This window comes from Prunus mume, linkage group LG2 (genome assembly GCF_029339155.1).
Source record: "Prunus mume cultivar Tortuosa linkage group LG2, ASM2933915v1, whole genome shotgun sequence".
Lineage (NCBI taxonomy): Eukaryota > Viridiplantae > Streptophyta > Magnoliopsida > Rosales > Rosaceae > Prunus > Prunus mume.
The window spans coordinates 19598613-19622489 of NC_142699.1; the positions used below are offsets into that span (position 1 = coordinate 19598613).

Consider the following 23877-nt stretch of genomic DNA (forward strand, 5'->3'; position numbering starts at 1 on the left):
ACTAATTTGATCCAACAGCTAACTAATTTAATCAAACAGTTACTAAATAGGGTCTCATAAAATTCTTGCCCATTGAAGATGAGCAGTGGAGCCATATATAAGGCCCTCACTATAGAATTCTTGCCCATTGGAGATGAGAAGTGGAGCTAATCTAGTCATTCTATAGCGAGAGCCTTATAAGGCACTTAGATGAGGCCATATCTTAGTTGTTGGATCAAATTGGTTAGCCGTTTGATCAAATTGGTTAGTTTAATCAATAGTTAAGAGATATTGCCTCATCTAATGGCCTTAGATAAGGCCGTCCCTATAGAATTTCGCAAGCTAAGTGATAATGATGTGGTCTAACGACACCATTTACTTGTTTTTCTTTCTTCGCTGAAATGGGCTCGTGGGGTTTCGGAAGCTTCTTTCTTGGGCTCAAAGGAAAGAAAGAAAGAAATCATGGGGTTTTGCAAAACCCCAAAACACATATATGTAAGTCACAAGTCAAAGATGTATCTCGTTCTTGTGAAAGTTGAAGTCAAACGAGTTTGAAGCTGCTAGGTCGGTATTTTCAACATATATAAATCTCTTGTTCATGCTCTTTTTGTATATGTGTTCCCTAATAAATCCATCGCATGCAGCAGAGTAACATTAAAAGAAGAAATAATATAAATATATGGCAATGGCGACAGTGGCACCACCACCCGTGAGGCACGCAGGTCCCATGATGAAGCCTGCAAAGCTTGGTTTGGAGGAACCCCAAGAGCAGATTATTCGAAAGATTAGAATAACACTCCTCCAAGAATGTCAAAATCCTCGAGAAAGTACATTTTAAATCTTATCATATGCATTATTTTTTAGGAGAAAAATCTGGTTGTCTTATATCACTTCTCGTAATTTGATGGGAGAGATAGACATAAAATGTTCATTTTATAGCGTTCATTTTCTTTTCTGTTGAAGATGAATATTTATGAATAACCTGTGGGTGCATATATGTGTGTATATATAGGAACCAACACTTGTTATGAAGAGTGATGGACCTCTTCAGCACCCCAGAGGTGGTCAAGCATGTTATCTATATACAGATGGAAGCCGGCGTCGAGGTTGAGGTTACCATTGCCGATGCTTAAATATAAGGCTCTAGCTGCTGGAAGCTTCTCTAAAGAGATCTCATTAGTTAATTAGTATGTTTTTAATTTGATAAATCTTTTTTTAATAGAGAATAGGCATCATTAATTTGAATGGGAAATTTGCATTTCATTAACTTAAAAAAAAAAAAAAATTACATAGCCAAAAACACCACTCGCTAGCTTCATCGAAAAGGTGATAGCTTAGATAATTTCCTACAGCTCTTTGAAGCTCTTCTTTTGCAAAATTTGTGCACCAAAAAAGTTTGAAGCAACCCTAGCTATCTGCTCCTTGTCAATAGTAACACCCACAAGACCAAAAGTCCTACAACCAAAAAATAATAATAATTCAAAGTAATGTACTGTTTTTGAGAAGGTGATGAACAAACATCAAGTAAAGAAAGTCAAAAAAGGCACTGACAAGTTGCTAGCAGACGTACCTCCAATAATGGTTTTAATTTGAACTTCTAGTTCCACTACCCCACTCAAAGCGTACCCTAATCATATCAAAACCATATATCAGAGATAATTAATTGAACTAAATTAATATAATGGCATCTGTTAATCACTAACCTTGCTCAAAGCAACTTCTGGTGGTGTTAACCCCATTCTGGCAAATACAAGCGAACGACTGGTCCAAACCAGAAAAGCCACACAAGCCCTCACTTGCCTCACAATCCTTGCAGGCATTGGTGTAATAAGAATCATTATATTGCAGAGAAATTCCAAATTTCCATTTCATTGGATCCCCTTCATCCCCAAACTCATAAATTGATGTGTAGGAAGAGCACTGGAGCTTTGGGAGAACCAATGCATAACCTGAGCCAACCCCAACTTGAGAGTCATAAACACAGCAAGTGGAAATTGGTGCATTCTGTTGCAACCCAATGCCAGCCACCCCTTTGCAAGAGTACAACCCTCTGCACGCCCGGGAGCCCGACCCGGTGTCACACAAATCTTCATTGGGATCAAACACAGGGGATGTTGTTGAGCAGCCAAGTAGAACAAAGATGTTCTCCTCTCTTATAGTGAAAGGACTGGTCCTGTCTAAGCTGAAGCCACCTGAATTTTGCATAGAAGAGCATGTTGACATAAGCGGGTCTGTGACAACGATGGTGCTACTGTTGTAGTCTATAGAGGAAATGGTGTAGATACCAGTTCCGGTAGAGAATTGAAGTGTTTCTGAGCTGCATTTGATGTATCTAACAAAGTCAGGGTGGCCACAGCCAAATCCAGTGCCAAATGGGAACTTTACTGGGATTGTGCCGCATGTGTCACGACAGAGGCCGTTGATAGGGATGGCATGGCCTGCATGGATGGTGGATGAGACGGCGTGGAGAGGAATCAAGAGAAAAATGGTGATCAGAAGCAAGGTTTCTGAGGCAGATGGCATAGGTGAGGGTTCAGAAGGAGTTCGGAGATTTTTGAAATGAAGAACTGAAGAACAACAGTAATGGCAAGAAGCGTTTCAACTTTCACATGACAATATGAGCAAGTGTTATTGTAAAGGAACACAAAGGGGAGTGTTCTTTTCGGTGGAGGTGACTTAACTTTCAACATCCTTCCTAATTTTTCTTCCTAAAAAGAAGAGCCCATGTTTTATGTGGGTTCTAGCTATAAAGCAATATGCATTTTCAAAAGGATTTAGAAAACGAGAGAAATCAACTCCATAATAGTAAAAGAGAAGGTGCTTGAGTGTGAAACAGGTTTCTGTTTCAGCCCACTGATCCATCACAATTAATTGTTACTTTCTGGTATGTTCGCCCCACCAAGGATGATGGCTTTAGATTTAACAACCTTTTACACTTGCTACCTGAAGGTTTGGAGCGGTCCAAGTCCAAGCTCAAAGTACAAGTCCAATATTATTGGATGCAAATGATCAAACTGCAACAAATCAATGCAAGAATGAATTTAAACTGTTCATTGATTGCTTACAATCAGATTACTTTGTAATAATATTCAGCCATTATTGATTAAAATTTACAGAAATCTATATGATTTTGGGGGAAAAAAATGGCGACATTGTATGTACTTCGAAACCAAGCAGTTCTTCATTCCACTGCATCAGTCACGACCTGCAAACTATGATGAGGTTTGCTTGGCTCTTCATTCAACAACCCAAGAGAAACCCAACTGACAAATAAGAAAAGCTATAGCTTAGTGAATTCTCAGGTTAATCTTAACTCTTGTGATTTGCGACAATTATCCAACACTTCCAAGTAAATATTCGTCAGACTTATGGTTCACATCACCCCTATAAAGTCATAAGAGCTTTCACATTCCAAACGATCTTCTTTATCACATGCATCTGAAAGTTGCCAGCAAACACTCTCTGCAACTAAAGCCTCCAGCAATGTGAATTTCATGTGCTTGACTTTAGCCTACAGGCCATACACCTCCACCTCATTGCCATTTTGAATTATTGAAATGTAATTAGTGCTGGAAGCAGACGCTCAAATTGACAAACTTTGCTCCCAGCAGCACCTAAATTTATGCATTCAGACCAGCCCAATTCTTGAAAGCAACAAGTGCTTCCATTTTCCTGAAATTCCTCTTTCTCAACTTTGACACTTTAAGCTTCTTATGGGTTTCCATGAATGCCTGTTTGTACCTCCACTTATCCACAAAGACTTTCATCTCTTGAGATTTCTCGACAACTTGCATTACTGCATCAAAAAAGCCTCCCTTAACAAGAGCATATAGGAATGCATCAACCATGTTGTGGTCAAATTTAATCCCCTTTTCTCCATCAAGTGAAACATTTCTCTTCACCTCATGCCATAGCATCAGAACACAGAAATATTTCTCCACAGAAACATACCCACTAATTAACGATAAATATGTCTGTTCATTAGGCTTATGCTGCAAGAATATCATCCTTCTAAAAGTCCTCCTCGCATCTTCTAGACGCCCAGCTTTACAGAAGGCATGAATAATGGAATTCCAGTCATGGGTACCCACTTCAATTCGAGGATCCTCAACAACCTCATCTAAGAAGGCAGCCATTAACTCTGGCCTATGATTCTCCATTAAACCTGTCATTATTGTTAAGTAACTCCCCTTTAAGTCAGATATTCTTGCTTCCCTCATGTCCCTGTACAAAGAAAAAGCCGATTGAAAATCTTGACTTGACATGGATGATTCTATTAGAGCATCATATGTCCCCATATCTAACTGAAGCCCAGAATTACTAATATCCATGACCAGTTGAGTGGCTTCAGCAGTTCTATGCTCTTTGCAATAAGCCTTCAAAATTGGCACATACACACCAAGCCCCAAGGAACCTCCTTGAGCATTCATTTCATCAAGAATGCTGTGTGCCTTATCTGATAATCCAATATGAACACAAGCATTAACAATACCATACCCAACAGATCTATCTACCATGACTGTTGAAGACTCTAACTTTTGAGCTTCAATGATCAAAGTCGCCAACTCTTTCACACTTGCATTCATAAGATATCCTTTGACAACTTCACAATAAGTTTCTTCACCCAGATTCAAACATTCTCCATCTCCTTCTCTGAGAATATGCAGAATAGTTGCTGAAACAGATTCTAATTTGCCTGACTTAACATAGCCATTAATCAAATTACTCTGAAACACCCTTTTATTTGAAAAACCAAACCCACCCATCAATCCCTCTAGCTCAGTTATCTTTTCCTCAAGACCCTTCAATGCATACAAATAAGCAAGAAAACCAAAACTCCATTCGTCAGGCCGAACACCCAAAACCGCCATTGTTTCAACAACTTTTTCGGCATCACTCACCGATTCAAGTTCACGACAACACCCCTCCATCGCTGCATTACAAGCAGCCAAATCCGGTTTCATGGACTCCAACTTCTCATCCAAGGCAATCCTACAATTCTCTTCAAAAACCCGTAAAAACGCAACAAAGTTACCATTTTTCCTACTAATTTCAATGAGAACATTGCCCCATACACTAAATGGCAAGAAAAACCTGTTCTTGAACACACTTTTAATCAAAGCAAAAGCAGGTGCAGCAGTATTGGCACATTTCATAGCATCCAACAAAGTCCCAACAGTTTCAAAATCTAAAAATCCTGGGTTTTTCTCCACGACATAAACTACCGTAGCAAAAGCCCTCTTGAGGTTGTGAATGTCCCCGAGTGAGGACAAATGGGTGATGAGAGAATTAGTGAGGGACTTACTCGGGAAGGCAGAGCTGCCTGTGAGAGTCTTGAAGGACTTCCATGCCTCATCAGTGTTGTGGGTTATAAGGGACTTGTGGAGGGTGGTCTCTAGGGTGGCTATGTGGTCTGGGGCTAGGGTTTTGGGAGGTGGGGTTGGGAGGTCACACTGAGATTTCTGGGAGGGTGGTAGGTCCCTCTTAAGGGCAAAGACTGAGGGTTGGAGGAAGGAGTAGAGGGTTGGGATTTCAGGGGTTGATGAAAAGGGTCTGTGTGGAAGCAAAGTGAGAGCTTTTCTCCACATTTTATGATCCAAGGACTCAGACTCACTCTTCCTCCTCTCTGGTCTGGTTAATAGAGCTCATGTTTCTGTTTTTTTTTTTGTTTTTCAATAAATAATTTTTATTTTGAATATATTATCAATAGCTGGAATAGCTCAGCTGGTTAGAGCGTGTGGCTGTTAACCACAAGGTCGGAGGTTCGAACCCTCCTTCTAGCGCTTTTTTATTTTTTTTTGACTCTGGGGAGAAATATAATTTGGATTTCTATGTATTTTTATTATCAATAGCTGGAATAGCTCAGCTGGTTAGAGCATGTGGCTGTTAAAGACTTCCACCAGCTTAATGGTAAGGAGAGCGCAAATGTTTCAAATTTAGGCTTTCATGGCAAATACCATTCATTTTTTTTTTTTTTTGTTTTCACAACTTTGTTTACTTAAACAATTAATTTAGATAATATTTTTGGATAAGATTTTTGGGTTCCTACGTATGAAAAATCATTTTCTCAAGATTTTTAGCGGATGTGCAATATTGACTAAGTATGAAAAATGATTTTTCGAAATAATCATTTTCTTAAGAAAATTTTTGGAGGCTTTTATTCCTTACACATCAAATAAGAAAACTTGATTTTATGAGATTTTAATATGAAGTATATATTGACTTAATGAGCCATCATTTTTAACCTAAATCGTATTTTGCACTAAAACCGATTTTTCATATTTTGTGGAAATTTGATTTTCTAGTATTTTTATTTGAATCCAAATGGGGGGTACTTCCTTATTTACATTGTAAACTTAAGTAAATGGAGTAATAAAAAATAAATAAAAGTAAAAGGACAAAGACATTTACTTAAATGTTGAAAATGGAAATAAGGTATAGAGAGAAAAAAAGAAGAAGTAATTTTTTGGGTTTTTTTTCAATTTTTTATTACAAAAATATTGTCTGTTGGTGTTAAAAGTGAAGAGTATTGGTTGGTATTTATAGAAAACAATTTCAGTATTTTTTTTGGGTATTTTTGTACATTTTTTTCAATTTTTTTCTTTTTTTTATTGGGAATAATGAGAGTGACGTCATCGTGACATCAGCTCAGCCCGCAGGCAAACCCCACCTCTTGCCCAGGCTCCATGTTATTGCTGGAAACGCCTACAAGATCCAAACCCCTCCCCTCCCCAGCCCTCCCAGCCTATTGCTGGAAATGCTCTTAACCACAAGGTCGAATATCAATAGCTGGAATAGCTCAGCTGGTTAGAGCGTGTGGCTGTTAACCACAAGGTCGGAGGTTCGAACCCTCCTTCTAGCGCTTTTTGATTTATTTTTTTTCCTCTCGGAAGAAATATAATTTTGGATTCCTCTGTTTTTAAGGTAATTAAAAGTCAATTCTTTGCTTCTCTCCAACGTCCCTTTTGAATCAACGGAGACACTGAAGCAATCGGCCATGGAAGTATCATCATCAACATCGGAGGTTATAGTGGAAGAATGGAGTGGCTCATCTTCCACCAAACTCTCCAGAACTGCCACCATAACCGCGTTTCCTTCACTCTCTATCCAAAGGTTGCTTCTTTTTTCGGTGCTTTTTGTTTTTGTTTTGTTGTTCATTTCCTTTCTATTAAACATTGAACTTCTTCTCCAAATTCGAAGATCCGGTAGCCGGTTCCACCATGTTTGGCGGCGAATTCTTGAAGCATTTGTACCCGAGGCAAGCTTTAAAAAAAAACAAAGAAATTTTTTTTTAATCCCCTGTATTTTCTTTTTTCTGTTTTTAATTTCTGGCTTCTATTTGTTGTTATTTAAGAAGGGGGAAAAATTAGGACTCTCTTTTTCTTTTAATTTGGTATGCAGGGCTTTCCCAGCAGTGTAACTCCGGATTATGCCCCTTTTCAAGTCTGGGATTTACTCCAGGTAAATATACAAAACAAATATATGCAGCTCATGATTTCTACTGCTCTAATAATTAAATGAGTAGATGATTAGTACTAATTATCCAGCATGATTAATTTCTTAATTTCCTTTTTCAAGGGTCTTTCTACTTACATAAGGACCATGCTTTCTACACAAGTAAGCATCTTATATACTAATACAGTCTTAATGAAATTCTGCTGGTGATTGCTAAATGAATTAATTGTATGTTTTGTTCACTCTAAGGCTCTACTGAGTGCTATTGGGGTCGGTGAGAAATCGGCTACTGTAATTGGTGCCACCTTTCAGGTACAAATTTTGTATATCTAGCATCAATGTTGGGACTTGGGGTGCTTCATTGAGTATTCGAGCTTGCAATACATAGTAAATGGTTTTTTTTTTTCAACATTGAGAATGATGCAGTGGTTCTTGAGAGACCTAACTGGAATGCTGGGAGGTATCTTATTCACATTCTATCAGGTGTGATACTCTTGTTCTTTTGCTCATTCTGTGCACAATTTACATTGTAAATTTTGGAACTTTTGTACCCTTTTATGCATGCATGGTACTCTATGCTTTTTTAGCGGTGCCTTTGGCTAGTGGTTCCGTGACTGAAGTTTGCTTTTCTAAGAATTCTCAACTCTATGTTCATCATTTCTTTACCATTTCTTGCCTTGAATCACCTCTTATTCTTCAGGGCTCAAATTTGGATAGCAATGCCAAAATGTGGCGCTTAGTTGCAGACCTTATGAATGATCTTGGTATGACCTAACCATTTGTTCTTTTGTTTTTATTCTAAGTTTGGAGATCATCTTCAAACGTAGTTCAAGGTTGTTCTTTGTATCCTTTGTCTTAAAATGACAAGAAATACCGTTATTTGGTTGCAGGAATGTTGATGGACCTTGTTTCACCTTTGTTTCCATCAGCTTTTGTGTTTGTTGTTTGTTTAGGAAGTATATCAAGATCATTCAGTAAGCTCCTATATAAATTTAATATAATAAGAAAATATAGTAATCTGTATAATGTGATAGTTGATATTTGTTGGCTAAGTATGTCATAATTATAAAATGAGCATTGATTAACTTATTGGTATCAGTTGTGATGTGCCACATATTTAAACTTGTGAATGATACTAATTGGTTTAATGTATTCCTCTTCCTTTTATTCTTACAATGGCAGTTGTACCTTTATCGTCTACAAATATTTTTCTTCATCAAGTAAACGGTCAAACAAATGCAGTATAGAGCTTGATCATAATTTTCTATTTTTGTTGTTTTACAATTTTTCTTCTCTTTTAGCTGGTGTTGCAAGTGGAGCTACTAGAGCTGCTTTGACACAACATTTTGCTCTTCAGAGTAATGCTGCAGATATATCTGCTAAGGTACCAGCACAATGGTTCTGATTCTTAGACGAGGACTGTCTTATGTATGTTAGCTAGTATTTTCCATTAACATTTTTCTTTACATTGATAGGAGGGAAGTCAAGAGACAGTGGCAACGATGGTTGGTATGGCACTGGGTATGCTTCTTGCTCGCATTACTATGGAACACCCACTAGCTATTTGGTTTTCATTTTTGTCGCTCACCATGTTCCATATGTATGGTAAGTACCCCCCATCAATGTTCATTACCATTGACTTTACCAAGGATTAAATTTGACCCTTTTGATCACTAAACTCGAATATTACTTTGGCACTTGTGTCAATTTATTGGTTGTGATAGAATGAACAGTTCATATATACAAAACAGGAAGAAAAAAAAAATGAAACGAAGTCTTTATATGTTAATAAAACAAGTTTAAAGGCTTTACGTGTCTTTTCTGTGCAGCAAATTACATGGCTGTTCGGTGCCTTGCATTAAATTCTTTGAACCCTGAGAGGTGCTCAATTCTTTTGCAGCATTTTATGAGAACTGGCCAAGGTATGCAGCTACTGTTCCTTGTTCCCTTAAGGCTGATTATCTTTTCCTGGTGCCACAATTTATAATTGGGGTCATCAAAAGAACTTTCCTGAAAAACAGCATATTGGCAGCTGTACATGATCTAAACTGCCCCATTCCCCATCTTTGCAATGGTCATAATTTAAAGTGATTTGACAAAATGACTGTCCAATGAATATTTTCCTATGGAAGATTGGGTTTAACCTGCCTTAGCACTCTGCTATTGAAAAATGCGAGAACTTGAGTGGTATGTTGACTCTCATGTAACATTAATTTCTGTCACAATCCATGTTTGATGTTGCAAGAGTGCTGTGCTTGGTTTCAGTTCACTTCACACTTCATCTTTATCTTATTTTAATGAGATTTTAATTCCTGCATCTGAATTTGTTTCCAGTTCTCTCCCCCGAGCAGGTCTCTAAGATGGAGCACATTTTACCTGTATGGGCATCTTCATGGAGCTCAAAGAAAACAGAGTTAATACATGTGAGAGTATCTTTAGGTGTCAGAGTATCCTCACTAAATCACCTGGAACTGTGAGTTTCTTTGCTCTCCCTGTAAAATTCATTTTCGTTTAGGTCTTAGGTTAAAAAGCGGTAACTTCTGGTAGCAGTCTTGTAACAGTTGTTGTGGAAGCCCGGTCCACCATTGGATCGCTGCTGTGCATATCTTTAGATGTTTGGCTTTCAATATTGTGGCTTGATAGTAACTACTTTTGCAACACAAGCAGCTCTGAGCTGGCTCTTAGTCATATACGACTGACAATTTGAGTGACAATCTTAATCAGGAGGGACTTATTACATTTTGCGGGATCTCATTATAAGAAAGGTTGATGTCTGCTTTGTACTTCCGACAATTGAGTTGCTACCATGAACTTTGCTATTTATTTTGTTGTTTCTCTGCTGGACTTTTTAGCCAAGTACTTGCTAATGGAGAGGAAAGGAAACATCTGCATTGTTATGCACAAAGATTCCACTGCCACAGATGTCTTGCAGTCATTTTTACATGCAAATGCTATGGCAAATCTTATAGATAAACACCGAATTCTACATTCTGAAAGCCAAACATGGATGGATAAACACTATGAAGAATTTATCCAGAAGGTACCATATTTTACAGCTTAATGCAGCCAAAAGATTTAGAGAGGTTTGCTGAACATCTTATCCTTTCATTATATTGCAGTTAAAGGTATCGGGTTGGAAAACAGAACGTCTTTTATCACCTACAATCGTCTGGAAGGCAAATTGGATCTGTGGGTCTTCAGATGAGAAGATTGACTAGGTAATCTTTAGTAACTTTATTTAAAATGCGGAAAAGAGCTGAATGTGATGGTCTGTAACATTGACTTGAAGTTCTTTGACAGGGAGGTCGCCATTGATGGGATCTTGGTCATCTGCCAAGATAAACTGTTAGATGGTGTACAACCACCACAGGATTTTTAGAGCTGCTATTCATGATTTCACCCTCAGTTCTGGCTACTTACCGGAAAAAGGGTCTCACCATGTCTGTATTGGAGCAGATAAATTTTCTCTGGGTGGCAAAATGTTACACATTAATCTACGTTATTCTACAAAAAAAGAAAAATTTTGGGGTGACAAGATGAAGTTTCTTTATAGCTCAACTAGTGTGGGATGAGGTAGACTAATGCGAAAAGCATCTTTGGTTCAAATCTTTCAGTTAAAACAAGGGAAAAGGAACAAAGATCAAATGAACATGGAACGTTGGAAACAATGATGTCAAATGGAATTATTCACAATAGTACATCAATGAAACAGAAATCTGAAAGAATATTTTACAAATTCCACTAAAATATTTGTATGATTTCCCCATATTTTCTGTTTTGTATAAACTGCATCTTTCTCCAAAGACCAAAGGGAATAAGTGTCTTTGGGATATTCGGAAGAACCTGCAGAATCAATAATCTTCATGACTCATGAGGGCCATTATGCATCTTCACCAACCAGCTGCTCTCGACTATTTCATCAATTATTTATAAATTCTTGTTTTACACGATTTCCAGACAAAGACTTGGGAAATCTTTTCTTCTTCTTCCTTTTTGTTATCACCGGACGAGGACTTTGCAGTTGAATATTCACTTGCGATGCCCTGATGATGCCATAAGGACTGCAATAGCCGTAATAAACATAAACAACATGCTGAAAAGCAATATATATGTTCTTCGGGATGATTTTCGGTACTCTCCAAACAGAAGGATGCCCCAAAAAGTGCTCACCAGTGGAAGTGCCTGCCATTACAACCCCAAATTCCATGTAAATAAGCAAGTTAAAAACACTAAACATGTATGGAACATCACACACCAAGAGACAAGTTGATCATCACTAAATGCATGCATGTGTTTATGTCATGAAACCAACCTGAACTGCATCAGCTGCTGCATATCCTGCAGCTTGACCTCCCATGAACTGGAGACCATTGCCAAATCCACATAGGAGACCAGCCAAAAGGGCCCAGCCCCTACCATTCCAATCTCTCAGATAAGCTTGGAAGGATGTTTTGGGTGAGCCCAGTACAGGGTGGTAAAGGAAGGTGATGTTTAGAATGATGGCAAGGACAAAGCAAGATAATGAGAAGTAGAAAAACGCAGTATAAACAACCAAATGAGGAACTCCTGTCTTCAAAGTGTTCCACTGGTCATTTGTGGCCAAGTTGAATGCAGGCGAGAAGAGAGAGAAGCAAACTCCGGCGAAGAAAGTTATTCCCAATCCAATAAAAGTGCTCTTCCCGAAAACCTACACAAGCAGAATAGAGAAGTTCACATATTAATGCATCAGATATTGGATTTTCAATACTGAATGAGAAAAGCAATATGAAGTAGAACCACCAACCTTAATTGATCTTCTGTTCTCAAGCTGTACAAGAAAACCTGCAGTTCCAGCCTTGGCCTTCTGAGCAGGGTCATTTCTGTTCTCCAGATCCTTCGACGCAGCTGTGGATATCCAAATATCCAAAGATAATTACATAACTCATAAACAGTAAGAACACAAGTATAGAATAGAACGTTAACTTCAGAGAATTTCTTACCCTCATTTGGGATCATGGAAGTATTGGAAACCCTGTCATAACATTAAAATTGGTGTGATGTCATCGTTGATACAAAAGAAATTAATAAGCCACAAGATTAAAAGCAACCACTATAGTACAGCATTTAAACCTTTGATAGCCAATCATGGAAACTATGGCATGATTGTCAATTAGGAGATCACATAATGCTCTTTTCCAATAAAGAGTGGCCAACTAGGAAAACCAGTGAAAAGAACACTTATTTCAGACTACTATAGGAAGAAGAAACGTACTTCATTGCATCTATGTGATCACTAGACAAGCTGTCAAGTTTTACTTTGTTATCAGCTGCATTGGACGAGTGAACAGCAGCGCCAAGACAAACAGCAATCAAGAAGCAACCGACCCCGGGAAAAAGAATATCGGCTCTATTAATTTTATCATCCAAGAAATAGTTAAAGGTTGTGCCTGTTACATATGAAAAGAAGAGAGTCACAAGTAAGTTCAGATCATTGCCAATCATAAAGATATATACATCCAAGTGTTGTGAGATAGACCTATGACAACGGTGATGCTTGAAGTGATCACTTCTGTCACTGACAAACCAACAAAAGCCCAAGCATACTGTGTGGAAAGATTTCCCAGGCTGAGGACCACCCCGCCCGTCATTGCAAATAAAACACAGGGCCAATTATCCTGCACATGTCATCCAAGAAGTTTCAGAAAAACCAGTTGTAACTGGAACCAGCATCAGTCATCCTGGAAGATCCAAGGCACCTGCTATAATCAGTTGACCAAAATGGACTCTAAATGGGATCTAAGTAGCAGGAGCCACTGACATGATTGTAAATAGCCAACAAAATAAGGCAATGTCACCAAACTACAAGAGCCATCTCTGCCAATGACATTATATCAGCACCCCTTTCAGAATTTTGAAGGTATTCGAAAATGCACAAGAAAAGACTCAGTTGTCCTCATTCAGATGAAGATCACAAACACCAGCTCAAAACAACTCATTATTTCTCTGTCCTTACATAGTACAATAGTGAGACTTGGCTTGGCTTGTGGGTAGTTGGGTTTATATAAAATACAAGCTTATGGAGAACGAATGATTCATATACCAACCATGAAAAATCACCTGTGAAAGTTGAGTTAAAAAATTTGGCATCTCAGGTGTGCTATTGCCTATCTGACCAAATGTTAAAGCAATAAGTATAGCAGCTAAGAAATTTGTGATTGAATAATCCAGATAAGTATGCTGAGGAAGCCGGCCTCGTCGTTCCAGGAGAGTGAGGATAGCAGGCCATGTGCCCAAGAAGATCAAGGCAAGCAGCATGCATGCTATAGCACCTCCTTTGCTTTCCACCACATACATATTTAACCCACTTGAAAAATTCCACTCAGATGGTAAAAAAATCAGCAGAGGAATAGCAGAGAGATCCTGCACAGCACATAGGCGATTCTATACATATCACTGGGTTCCTAGCCCATGAATAAACATGCTATAATTTCAGACAGGGAATATGTTACATGAAACATTTGTACTGGAATTTCCAAAAAAGAAAAAAAAAGAGCAAGTATTGATTATACAAAAGACTAGATGTCTCAGGAGCAAAACAGAAAAAGTGACCAATATGCAAGTCAAAGGATGCCAAAAATTTCCATGGATCCAAAATCATAGGCATAAGATTAGTAGCGATGCAAGAAAGTGAGACTCCAAATACAAGCTACATACCATAGCAGAGCAAAACCAATTCTGGGGAACACCAGAATTGGTTTTTCTCATCTACCACTCAGTATATGCAAGTCTAAGCAAAACAAGGAAAACCCAAAACAAAACAAAAAACACTGACAAACAAACGTACTTTGAAGTATGTGGAGTTAGTAGAGTGAGAAAGATCACCTACCAATCAAGAAAATGATGAACCCAACTATTTGGGTGGACGCAAAAGCACTCATTTCATGTCACAATCACAGAAAGAATCTCATATTCTTCTTAAGACCAAAAAAGGGAAAGAAATGAACCTCATATTCTCCTCAGAAGCCTTGGGAATCTTTCAATGAACCCCATTTGATATGAAACCGGTTTGCTCAATAAAAACAGTAGCTTTTGGAGGATGCAAGAACATGAACCAGAGAAGGCGAAGAACTTGTAGTTGTAGATGTAGCTTACGACTGTGCTGAACTGGAATCTTGAATGAATATGTGTTTCCTGAGATGGACTTTTGCTTTCGTGGAAATTTCCACGGCTCATGTCATGATTGCCCAAAATAGTCAACATATCGCCTTACTTGATGATGCCATCTCTTAAAGAAAGTAGAATATTTTATCTCGACCATAGTAAATAATTGCCAATTCCAAACTTTAATCAACGGAAGAAAGTTTTTTTTTTTTTTTTTTTTAAATGAAAGAAAAATAGTGGTATCAGTGACGTCATCAAGTCTCTTTTAAAATCTTCTAAAATGAAGCAATTTTTGCCTCCGAAATTAGGGGACAATGCATAACCCCTTTTGTAATATAAAATAAAATACATAGTTATTTACAATAACATCCTTGAGTTTTTCAGTGTTTTCACAAAACCCTCTGAGGTTTTATAAATTACACGAACACCACTTAAGTTTTAAATTGTTTTCATAAAACACATTTCCGTTTATTTTCGTCCAAAGATTGATGGTTTTATATAAAAAGATTTCTCCAAATGACAAAGTTAGCCTGTGAGATTAGATTGCACATGCATTAGTTGAAGTTAATTTTGTCATTTACATAAGCTTTTTTTTTTTTTATTAGAATGATATCATCCATTTTTGGACGAACAATCAACGAAAGAGATTTTGTAAAAACAATCTGAAACCTCAACGGATGTTCATGTAATTTTTAAAACCTCAAGGATTTTGTGAAAACATCAAAATATTAAAAGGATGTTAATGTAAATAACTCTAGAATAAAATGCTAACAATAATTAAAATATATTACGAGTTGCCTTGTTCATACAAAGTTTCCTTACTATGAAACTTTTTGGCTTTTTTGGCCCAAAAAAATAAAAAAGAGCCTCTGTTTTAGTTGTTAGCGATAAAATTAGGCGGTCCTGCATCTTTTCGTTTTTTTCTTTCAATTCACGCTTTGATATCAATATTGGAACCCAAAAATTTGATGGGGATGAAGCATCGTTGTTGACAATACAGATCGTTGAGATGTGAGCCTTTTTAGCAGTCACTGCGTACCATGCCACATCAGACCTCTGTGATATGGATACTCTTCGTCACACGTACGTTTCCAAATTGGAACTTTCGAATGAGAAGAGCAACAGTGACACGTGATGTTTTTATTCTGAAGAGTACGCACGTGTCAAAAAGAGAAGTTTCTATAACAAGGGGCCCCATGACAGCGACCCCTTCAATTCTTAACACGAGTCCAAGAGATAACATAACAATCCCCTTGTCACGACTCACGAGTGACGACCAAAAACGGAAATAAACGATCCGCATGTTATCATCAGAAAACAATTCTAATGTGCTTCGATTACTCGTAATCACCAACATATGTTTTGATGAAAATAAGGTAACGTACTAATGCCATATATAGAGTAAAGGCTCACGCGCCAAGTGGCTGTTAACCGGGTCTCATAATTCGTCAAACGTTAACAGCCACTCCACAAAGCCACCTGCATGTAGTGAGCGACTGTCGCCAGCATAATTTAGGGTATCTCTGGAAACATATTAACCTGAAATTTTAAGCTCTTAAAGAGCAAATAGAAAAGGGCAACTGAGGACATATAACTAAGAGAAAAATCAACATATTTAGCTGCAAAATTCAATGGTTTTTCTTTCTCCCTATTGTGTTCAGAGTATGCATGTACCAATCCAAACATTTAAGATATAGCAATGCATCAGACAAATTGAACTTCAGGATTATCCTCCCCAGAGCCAGATTCCGAGTTAACTTCCTTGGAAACTTCTTTGGAAACCTGCAAGAAGTTCCCCAGCAACCTCTGATCCAAAACCATATTAGGTACCTGCAGAGTGCAGAACAAAGCTACTCAGTAAAGATTGCACCAGGACACAAAAACACAAATAACACATAAAACATTCAAGGCAGGGACCAACCTTGTCTCCAAAGAAAATTTTGGTATTGTCAGCTATGGCCTCGATGAATTTAAGCTCAAGAAATTGTGGAGTAAGCTTCAACTTGTTTGCTTCAGCTTCTCTCATTACTTTATAGAAATCAGCATCTGCAAGGCTCTTTTCCCTCGCTGTATACATCTGATTTTCGATTTCCGCCTGCCTCCTGGAACTGTCCTTCTCCGTCAACTTTTGTTCCATGAGAATCTTGCTCACATTGGCATTCTTCTCAGCCTCACTGATAGCCATCTTCTTCTTGGTTTCTGCCTCTTTCTCCACCACTCTCTGTCTCTCTATAGCAATTAAGACCTACACAGTAACACCCAACACCTCCGATATGATAAAGCATCCCATAACTGTAAGAAAAGGTTAGCCTAAAATCTCACTACAGGTTTTTTTTCAGATGTTTGGGCATCAAGTACTTGGAAGAGTAAAATTGAATGCATAAGAGACTTATGTGTCAATTGCACTGGAGAACTGTAATTTTTAGGGAAAATGTGTAAACAAAATTGTAAAATTCAACAAAAAAACCATAAAGAGCAGGAAGTAGAACCAGAATAGATAAATTCTTGCATAAGTTAGATGCGGTGTAAGGATACATAAATTTCTATTTTAGTAATCATTCAACGTTTGCAACAAAACTATGGATGAAGAAATAGAATGAAATGAACTCTTCTTATCTTTACCTTAGTCCGTTCCTCTTCCATTTGTTCAAAGTTGCGTCTTATACTCTCTGGGATGGCAGGCTTTGTAACACGTACGTTGATAATTTCAATACCTGGAGCATAACGTGTACAGTCACCCTGAAGAGCTTCTTTCATCTTTTCATCAATCTGAAAAGGTTGAATATATTGTTTGGTTGATAGACAAGTAAAAAATATGAGGTTTTGGACATAACTAAAAGATAAAAAAATTTAAGCCATGAATATTATAAAACAAACTATCTCATTAATACAGGACGTTCCAAAATGGTAAGAGAAAGGGAAGTGCCACAAGATCCTTAACAGCATCAGAAGCTCAACAAATATCTATAACAGCAAAGCACCTAATCAACAGCTCCTTTGTGGAGACATAACAAAAGAATGCATGACTGACCCCAGGAGGAAAACATCAAATCAAATGCCAGAGCCAACAAATAATTTTTTCCCAATGTATGCCACGACCCTCAGGTTCACATCACAAAAGAGAAAAGGAAAAAAGTTATGCTCTGCATCGGGCAGACTGCATATGTTGTAGAAAAACTACATATGGAAAAAGGTGACAGTCATTTGCTTACCTGATCGAACACATCAATGTATACTTCTTGAAGAGAATGAGAGCTGCAGAACTGATTGATCTCATGATGAATTTTGTCATATATCCACGTGTTGTCATATTGCACACCATAATTGAGAAGTGTCTCGTACACAAATTCTTTACGAAGCCGGTTTACAACCTGAAAAAGGACCCCACTCAGTGCACACACATTGAGAATATTGGAAATCTGACTTTTCAGTAATATAGCCCTACCTCTATCTTCTCAAAATTGATCATGACACCTCCTTTTGTACCACATGGAATATCCCTCACCTGCAATTTTTTTGACAGAAGGGTTCAAGTATAAGAATGGAAAGACAAAATCCTAAATTTTTAGAGCGTCAACAAAGTTACCTGATCAGTCTGAAGGGTGACTTGAACAGGTTCAAACTGGGTTACCAGGGGCAGCTTGAGATGAAAACCTGAAATTTGAAATAATTAGAAGCAGAAAAAATTTAAGTCCCTATGCAAGGAACTGCTCAAGGCAAATTACCTGGATCAGTAATAGTCTTCAGAAGTGCACCTCCTCTCCAATATACCCCGACATGACCTTCTGGAACTTGGTGAAGAATGGATAATGATGTTGATGGAAGCATCGTCTGTAAATATCAACACATCCCAGGTTTTAAGAATTTAACATAATACTCGAAGTTCCCTGGCTAGCATATCATAACAATTAGCAAAAATTGTATCCAATCTACTACGGCTATCATTATGGAAGTATGCCTCGTGACTTGTTCTGAATGATAATCTATTTTGTATTTGACCAGTAACCCGAGTAGGTCGTTATAGACACATGTATTAAGCCAAATGCTACACTTAGCAATCACAATTGTTTGAGGTAATTGCTTGACATGCCAGGAATAATCTTAGTTTCCGCATCATAGAGTGCCATGCTGCATTTAATATAAGTTATGCATCAAATTCCTGAAAGACAATTGAGATAGCTGAAAATGGATTCAAAACCATTATAAAGAAATCACATACTTCGAAATCAATTATTTGCTTTTAATAAAGAGGTAAATTACTACGGAATAAGCACATAACAAGAGCAGATACACTTTACTAGATACATGCAAGCTTTGCAAAAATTTAAGCATTAATGATACGAACAAACGCATTAAGAAACTGTAAACTATATGAAAAACGAAATTTAAGCGTGCAATACGTGAAAATCAAGAGCAGCGACATTGTAAACAAGCTAGAGCAATTAGTTCAACCAGAACCAAACTTAAGCTCGAAGGCAAAACCTAAAGTCCGATGGAAGAAAAGAATATCCAAAAATACAAAAGAAATTAGTAGTGAAAAAAGAGTTTGATGAAGAAGGTGACAAAGAGGACATCGCCATGGTTCTCAGGACGATAGCAAAGCATAAGGTGTGAGGGGGGTTACCAAGGCGAAGATGGCTAGGAAACCAAAGAGTACGAAGAGAACGGCCGAAGAATCGCCGCCTCCGCCTGGAGCCGGAGGATGAGGACGATGCTGTGGAGCTCCTGGTCTCTGCGGCGGTGGATCCATGGCGGTTTCTCTCTTTCGCTGTGTGAGAGCTCTCACGCCTTTTCTTCTTTGTTTTCCTTTTTAGGAAATTGGATTCGGAGACTTGGCTATTTGGAGGGCGAACCCAATGGGTCGGTATTATGGCCGTCGGATGAAACGTGAAGTTACACGTGGAGCATATTTAGAATGACTGTTGTGGGTCCAGAGTTTTAGTCCAGCTTCCATGAAATTCATGTGTACGTTTGGCGCTATTTCGCCGTTGCAACGGCTTTCTTCCCGCGGTGACCAACAAGAAAAAGCTAAAAAATACTTTCTTTTTTTTTTAAACACAACTAAAATTTGAAGATTTCAACCTAAAAAACTTTTAAATTCAGAAATTGGGCTCATTCGATATTTATTTTAAATTATCGAGAGAATAGTCTCTCTTTTTTTCTTCTTTTTTTAAAATCAAAGAGAGAATATTCTTTATTATATTAGTTAATCACATTTTCATTGTTTATAAAATAAATTCATTATATAAAAATTGGTCATGTAGGCAAAAAAATGTATTTGAAAAAACTTATTATGTGCTACTAGGAATTGCAGAAGTCCACATCAGGGTCTGACTCTAATCGGGAGAGACATTAGGGGGAAATCGAGAGTGGGTACTGGAATCTCTAAATTTTAAAAATTGATATAATATAAAATTTATTTAATTTTGTCAACTTAAATTGAGATGAATTTGAGTAGTTTTATAAATGTAGAATAAATATTATTTTAAATTTAAAAAAGTTGAAGATTCGAGGCGGGTTGGGGAGATAGCTCCTTACGGGAATTCCTTAAAAATAATTATCAGAAATAGGGGCAGAGACGAGAACATGCAAGGAAGACGAAAACAAAGATGATATTGCCATACCCGACCTTGAATGGGACCGTTATCATCCCTACCGGTACTGAAAGGATGGTAGTGAAAATCAGCCACGTTATAACATGTGTTGAAAACTCATCAAAAAAGGGTCCGTATGTGAGGTGTTACCGGGTTATTGGGCCCAAATACTTTTGTTGTTTGGGCTTTGGCCCAGTCCACCAAGAGCGAGGACAAGTGCGAAACGCACCGTGTTGACAATAAGCTCCCGCCACACAAACATAAGAAGAGGCCACGCAAACCGACTTCTTCTTCCTCGGGGATAGAGTAAACAGAGTTTGTAGACGATAGAGAAAACACTGCATCTGCGTTTCACTTTGCCCGATGTTAATCTCCCCTGCAGGTGACCAAATATGCTAAGTCTCACAGGCGGCTCTACACCATCCATTGCCGCGAAATGCACAATCCAAAGAGGCTTCAGGGTCCGGTCCGTTGCTGGGTTCCCTTCTTTCCTTCCCAAAGAGGTCGAGAAGATCAGAGACCCTTTCGCTCGAAAGCTGGCTGCACGAATCGAAAGGCTGCCTGTAACTCTAGCTCTCCCATCCATTTCTTCAATTTTCTCTTCACGGTTTTCTTTAATTTAGTGTGTTTAATTTCTGTAGCTACCTCGGCAATATTAAATTAATGCAGGTGAGTTTTGGAGAAAATTGTGTGATGAGTAGTTGTGTGAAGCCATTGGTACAGAGCAACGCAAGTCCAGTGGTTCTTCTCCATGGTTTTGACAGGTCCTTAGGAAAAATCTTTTTTTTTTTTTTTTTGGTTTGTTTTTTACTTTTAAATATATGTGTCTTTGAAGTTCACTGTCTCTTATTATTCAGCTCCTGTTTAGAATGGAGATACACTTATCCATTGCTTGAGGAAGCTGGCTTGGAGACTTGGGCTGTTGACATTCTTGGCTGGGGTTTCTCTGATTTGGGTTTTCTCCTTTCATTGTTTGAGACCAAAATTTTTGTTTTTTTTTATAATTGCTCTCTTTTTATGTCATATACTTTCGTAGAGAAAGAAAAATTAACTCTTTCTTTCTTTTGCACATTTTGTTTTGTATGTGTCAGAAAGACTTCCCTCCTGCAATGTGGCCTCTAAGCGTGACCATTTTTTCCAGGTGGGTTATTTTATTTCTTGAATGCCTCTTTCATTGGTTTTGTTTATTTAATATGAAGAGAAGTTTGTGCCAGTCATTTGTGGGAAGAAGTTATTCCTGATATTATTGAGTAAACTCTGTATTTATCTGCTGATCAGACTAGCAATGATTTGTTTCAAATTCACTGCAGCTTTGGAAATCCTACATCAAAAAGCCAATGATATTGGTTGGACCAAGCCTTGGTGCTGCTGTTGCAATTGACTTTGCAGTCAGCCATCCAGAAGCTGTAAGTGATCTCTAATGTTTGATCTTAGAATTAAAATTCATTTTGAAAGAAATTCCAAGTAATGCATCGAACAGGGTTGTTATAATTAGTATCTTCAATGTACCATGAAATTTAGAAGTCTTCAGCTTACCTTTTCAGGTCGAAAGGCTGGTTTTGATTGATGCAAGTGTGTATACAAAAGGCACTGGAGATCTAGCAAGCATGCCTAAAATGTTAGCCTATGCTGGAGTGAGAGTTTACTCAACTCACCATTTCCTCAAATCCATTGTTGTCTACATGTTATCTTCACCATTTCTCTGTTAAGATCATGTCCTCCTATAGGCTATAATTTCTGTGATTCTGAGATCATTGCCAAAGCCATATTTATCATTTTATCCTCATTACAATGACTACAGGGAATTTTTTTGGCCAGGTATATTTATTAAAGAGTCTCCCACTGCGCTTCTATGTAAACTTTTTGTGCTTCAGTGGCATATCACTCAGTACCAGTTTAGATTGGACTAATGTAAGTGTTTTTATTTGAAAGAAGATAATGCAATATTTATATAGATAAATTTTACAATTTCTTATCCCCTCAGGATCTTCTGAGGCTGGAGAGATTTAATTATGTTGTTTCTTGTAATCTTATCTAGGTGGGCCGCTTGCATTGTCTGTTTCCTTGGTGGGAGGATGCAACTGTGGATTTCATGATGAGTGGGGGTTATAATGTTAGTGCCCAGATAGAACAGGTATGTCTGACTTTAAAATAAATAAATAAATATTTGAGTTGAGAAGTTCTTTGAAAAATAATCCTGCCTATGGGAAAAAGGATACCTTCTGCCAAAAGGTGAATAGGTGGTGTTTTACTACATTGCAAGTTTCTTAGTTCACATGATTATAAAAAAAGACAAAACAGGAGAGAGAGAGAGAGAGAGAGAGAGAGAGAGAGAGAGAGAGAGAGAGAGAGAGAGATTGTAGTTTTATACTCACGTAAGTCCTTAATCTCTTGGCAAGAGGAATAAAATCAATTAATCTTTTGTTAACTTGATTGGATTAAGCTTTTCTATACTCTTACAACGTATGGATGAAATGCCCTTGCATTTGAAGTTTTCTTCATTTTAGAATGCCCAAAATCTGATATTTGTTTCATAATATCATCCGCATTTTGTTTGGCAGGTAAAACAGAAGACTCTTATCATATGGGGTGAGGATGACCAGATTATTAGCAGCAAGCTTGGAGTGGTAGTACTTCTCTTCTTTCTATAGGCATAAATAGAGATCATGATACAAATATGACTGCCATGTCTTATTAAATATATCTGGAAACAATCTTTTCAAAGGTATTTGAAGAGAAATTTTGACAGTGCACAAACTTCTCTCTTATTTGGGTAGTGTTTTGACCTATTGAACGTTTCATCTTTCCACATATGACAATTCTGTACAGTTTGCTAATCCTGTGGTTCTCGATATTTATATATATACAAATTTATAAATAAACGCAATCCTAGACATGTATTTATAAAAAAAACTCAAACACTATTTAAACATAGAAACACACCCAAAATCAACCCCAAAGTCAACAATTGTATATTTTTTGGGTGTGTTTATAAATGGGTTTTGAGTGTGTGTAATGATGGGTTTTGGGTGTGTTTATAAAGTGTTTTGGGTGTTTGGTTTTTTTATAATTTCAGCTCCCATTTTGGGTGTTTTAGTGAAACTCCCTTATATATATGGCAGAGATTGCACTGTGAACTGCCAAATGTTATTACGACAAATACCAGATTGCGGACACCTTCCTCATGTGGAAAAACCAAGCTCTGTTGCTAAAATGATTGTGGAATTGGTTCAACAAGATCAGCAGTACAAAGAGGTTCGATGTATTTCTCAATTTTGAAGGCATACTTTTCATCTCTGCTTAATACTGAACGTACTTGTGTCCCATTCCCAACCTCATGGTTTCGTGGCATTCATAATTTCCTATCCCGCCATGTTTTTCTACAAAAAGCTAGGTTCATGTTTAAAGTGTGCCATCTCATGAGAGTTGAGGGGATAATCCAGAATTTATAGCATGATGAGATGTATGATCCATAGGATATGTAAAGACACATCCTCTACAGAACTCAAGATACCTTATTAGTTGAAAAAGTAACTAGCAGTTTTACTTGCAGTCAATTGCAACTTTCTGTCAGGAACTATCTTCATTTACTTTTGCGCATGTCTACTGGTTAAGAATCTTCTTTTTAAGTAGCTGAATGGACCTTGTTGACCTTACTGGCACAATAATAAGGTTAAAATATGCATGGACGGCCTTCAGACCATTTGTG

At 37.7% G+C, this 23877-nt stretch overlaps 6 protein-coding genes and 2 non-coding genes across 15 annotated transcripts; 4 read left to right on the forward strand and 4 right to left on the reverse strand.

Annotated features, from left to right (window-relative positions):
- Positions 1-1214: 1214 nt before the first annotated feature.
- Positions 1215-2870, reverse strand: LOC103342062 (uncharacterized). Its single transcript, XM_008245628.2, has 3 exons — positions 1683-2870; positions 1550-1606; positions 1215-1434 (listed from the first exon to the last, which is right to left on the reverse strand). Exons 1-3 carry the CDS (start codon positions 2500-2502, stop codon positions 1391-1393), a joined length of 921 nt encoding a protein of 306 aa, XP_008243850.2. The 5' UTR covers positions 2503-2870; the 3' UTR covers positions 1215-1390.
- Positions 2871-3007: 137 nt separating this feature from the next.
- LOC103342063 (Pentatricopeptide repeat (PPR) superfamily protein) lies at positions 3008-5609 on the reverse strand. The gene has a single exon (XM_008245629.2). The coding sequence runs from the start codon at positions 5565-5567 to the stop codon at positions 3600-3602; it is 1968 nt and encodes a 655-aa protein (XP_008243851.2). The 5' UTR covers positions 5568-5609; the 3' UTR covers positions 3008-3599.
- A 79-nt stretch (positions 5610-5688) lies between these two features.
- On the forward strand, positions 5689-5762 carry TRNAN-GUU (transfer RNA asparagine (anticodon GUU)). Its single transcript has one exon. It is a non-coding gene; the product is annotated as a tRNA-Asn (tRNA).
- Positions 5763-6703: 941 nt separating this feature from the next.
- Positions 6704-10969, forward strand: RUS3 (root UVB sensitive protein (Protein of unknown function, DUF647)). 5 transcript variants are annotated; one of them, XM_089045804.1, is made up of 17 exons: positions 6704-6820; positions 6904-7092; positions 7180-7237; positions 7381-7440; positions 7558-7596; positions 7684-7746; positions 7861-7917; positions 8135-8198; positions 8325-8408; positions 8736-8818; positions 8910-9039; positions 9264-9356; positions 9769-9907; positions 10159-10199; positions 10287-10474; positions 10554-10652; positions 10724-10969. In XM_089045804.1, exons 2-16 carry the CDS (start codon positions 6977-6979, stop codon positions 10650-10652), a joined length of 1314 nt encoding a protein of 437 aa, XP_088901930.1. In that variant the 5' UTR covers positions 6704-6820; positions 6904-6976; the 3' UTR covers positions 10724-10969. The 5 variants fall into 5 exon arrangements, with proteins under 5 accessions (XP_088901930.1, XP_008243852.1, XP_088901931.1 ...); XM_008245630.3 differs by having other exon boundaries at positions 10735-10969; XM_089045805.1 differs by having other exon boundaries at positions 8910-8955; positions 10735-10969.
- On the forward strand, positions 6768-6841 carry TRNAN-GUU (transfer RNA asparagine (anticodon GUU)). The gene has a single exon. It is a non-coding gene; the product is annotated as a tRNA-Asn (tRNA).
- A 108-nt stretch (positions 10970-11077) lies between the features above and the next one.
- LOC103342065 (ureide permease 2-like) lies at positions 11078-14694 on the reverse strand. 4 transcript variants are annotated; one of them, XM_008245631.3, is made up of 8 exons: positions 14418-14694; positions 13531-13833; positions 12950-13088; positions 12686-12860; positions 12414-12445; positions 12218-12318; positions 11747-12121; positions 11078-11616 (listed from the first exon to the last, which is right to left on the reverse strand). In XM_008245631.3, the coding sequence occupies exons 2-8, from the start codon at positions 13765-13767 to the stop codon at positions 11464-11466; spliced, it is 1212 nt and encodes a 403-aa protein (XP_008243853.1). In that variant the 5' UTR covers positions 13768-13833; positions 14418-14694; the 3' UTR covers positions 11078-11463. The 4 variants fall into 4 exon arrangements, with proteins under 4 accessions (XP_008243853.1, XP_008243854.1, XP_088901929.1 ...); XM_008245632.2 differs by having other exon boundaries at positions 14300-14679; XM_089045803.1 differs by lacking the exon at positions 14418-14694 and adding an exon at positions 14128-14233 and having other exon boundaries at positions 11987-12121.
- Positions 14695-16169: 1475 nt separating this feature from the next.
- LOC103342068 (SPFH/Band 7/PHB domain-containing membrane-associated protein family) lies at positions 16170-19404 on the reverse strand. The gene is made up of 8 exons (XM_008245635.3): positions 19199-19404; positions 18300-18405; positions 18161-18228; positions 18020-18079; positions 17787-17945; positions 17197-17343; positions 16496-16819; positions 16170-16404 (listed from the first exon to the last, which is right to left on the reverse strand). Exons 1-8 carry the CDS (start codon positions 19322-19324, stop codon positions 16279-16281), a joined length of 1116 nt encoding a protein of 371 aa, XP_008243857.1. The 5' UTR covers positions 19325-19404; the 3' UTR covers positions 16170-16278.
- Positions 19405-20444: 1040 nt separating this feature from the next.
- Positions 20445-23741, forward strand: LOC103342069 (alpha/beta-Hydrolases superfamily protein). Its single transcript, XM_089047057.1, is given in 11 exon segments — positions 20445-20731; positions 20838-20932; positions 21026-21123; positions 21260-21309; positions 21479-21574; positions 21713-21802; positions 21987-22079; positions 22207-22302; positions 22730-22795; positions 23291-23313; positions 23315-23741. Coding segments are annotated over 11 exon segments (1011 nt in total). The 5' UTR covers positions 20445-20560; the 3' UTR covers positions 23448-23741.
- Positions 23742-23877: the final 136 nt, after the last annotated feature.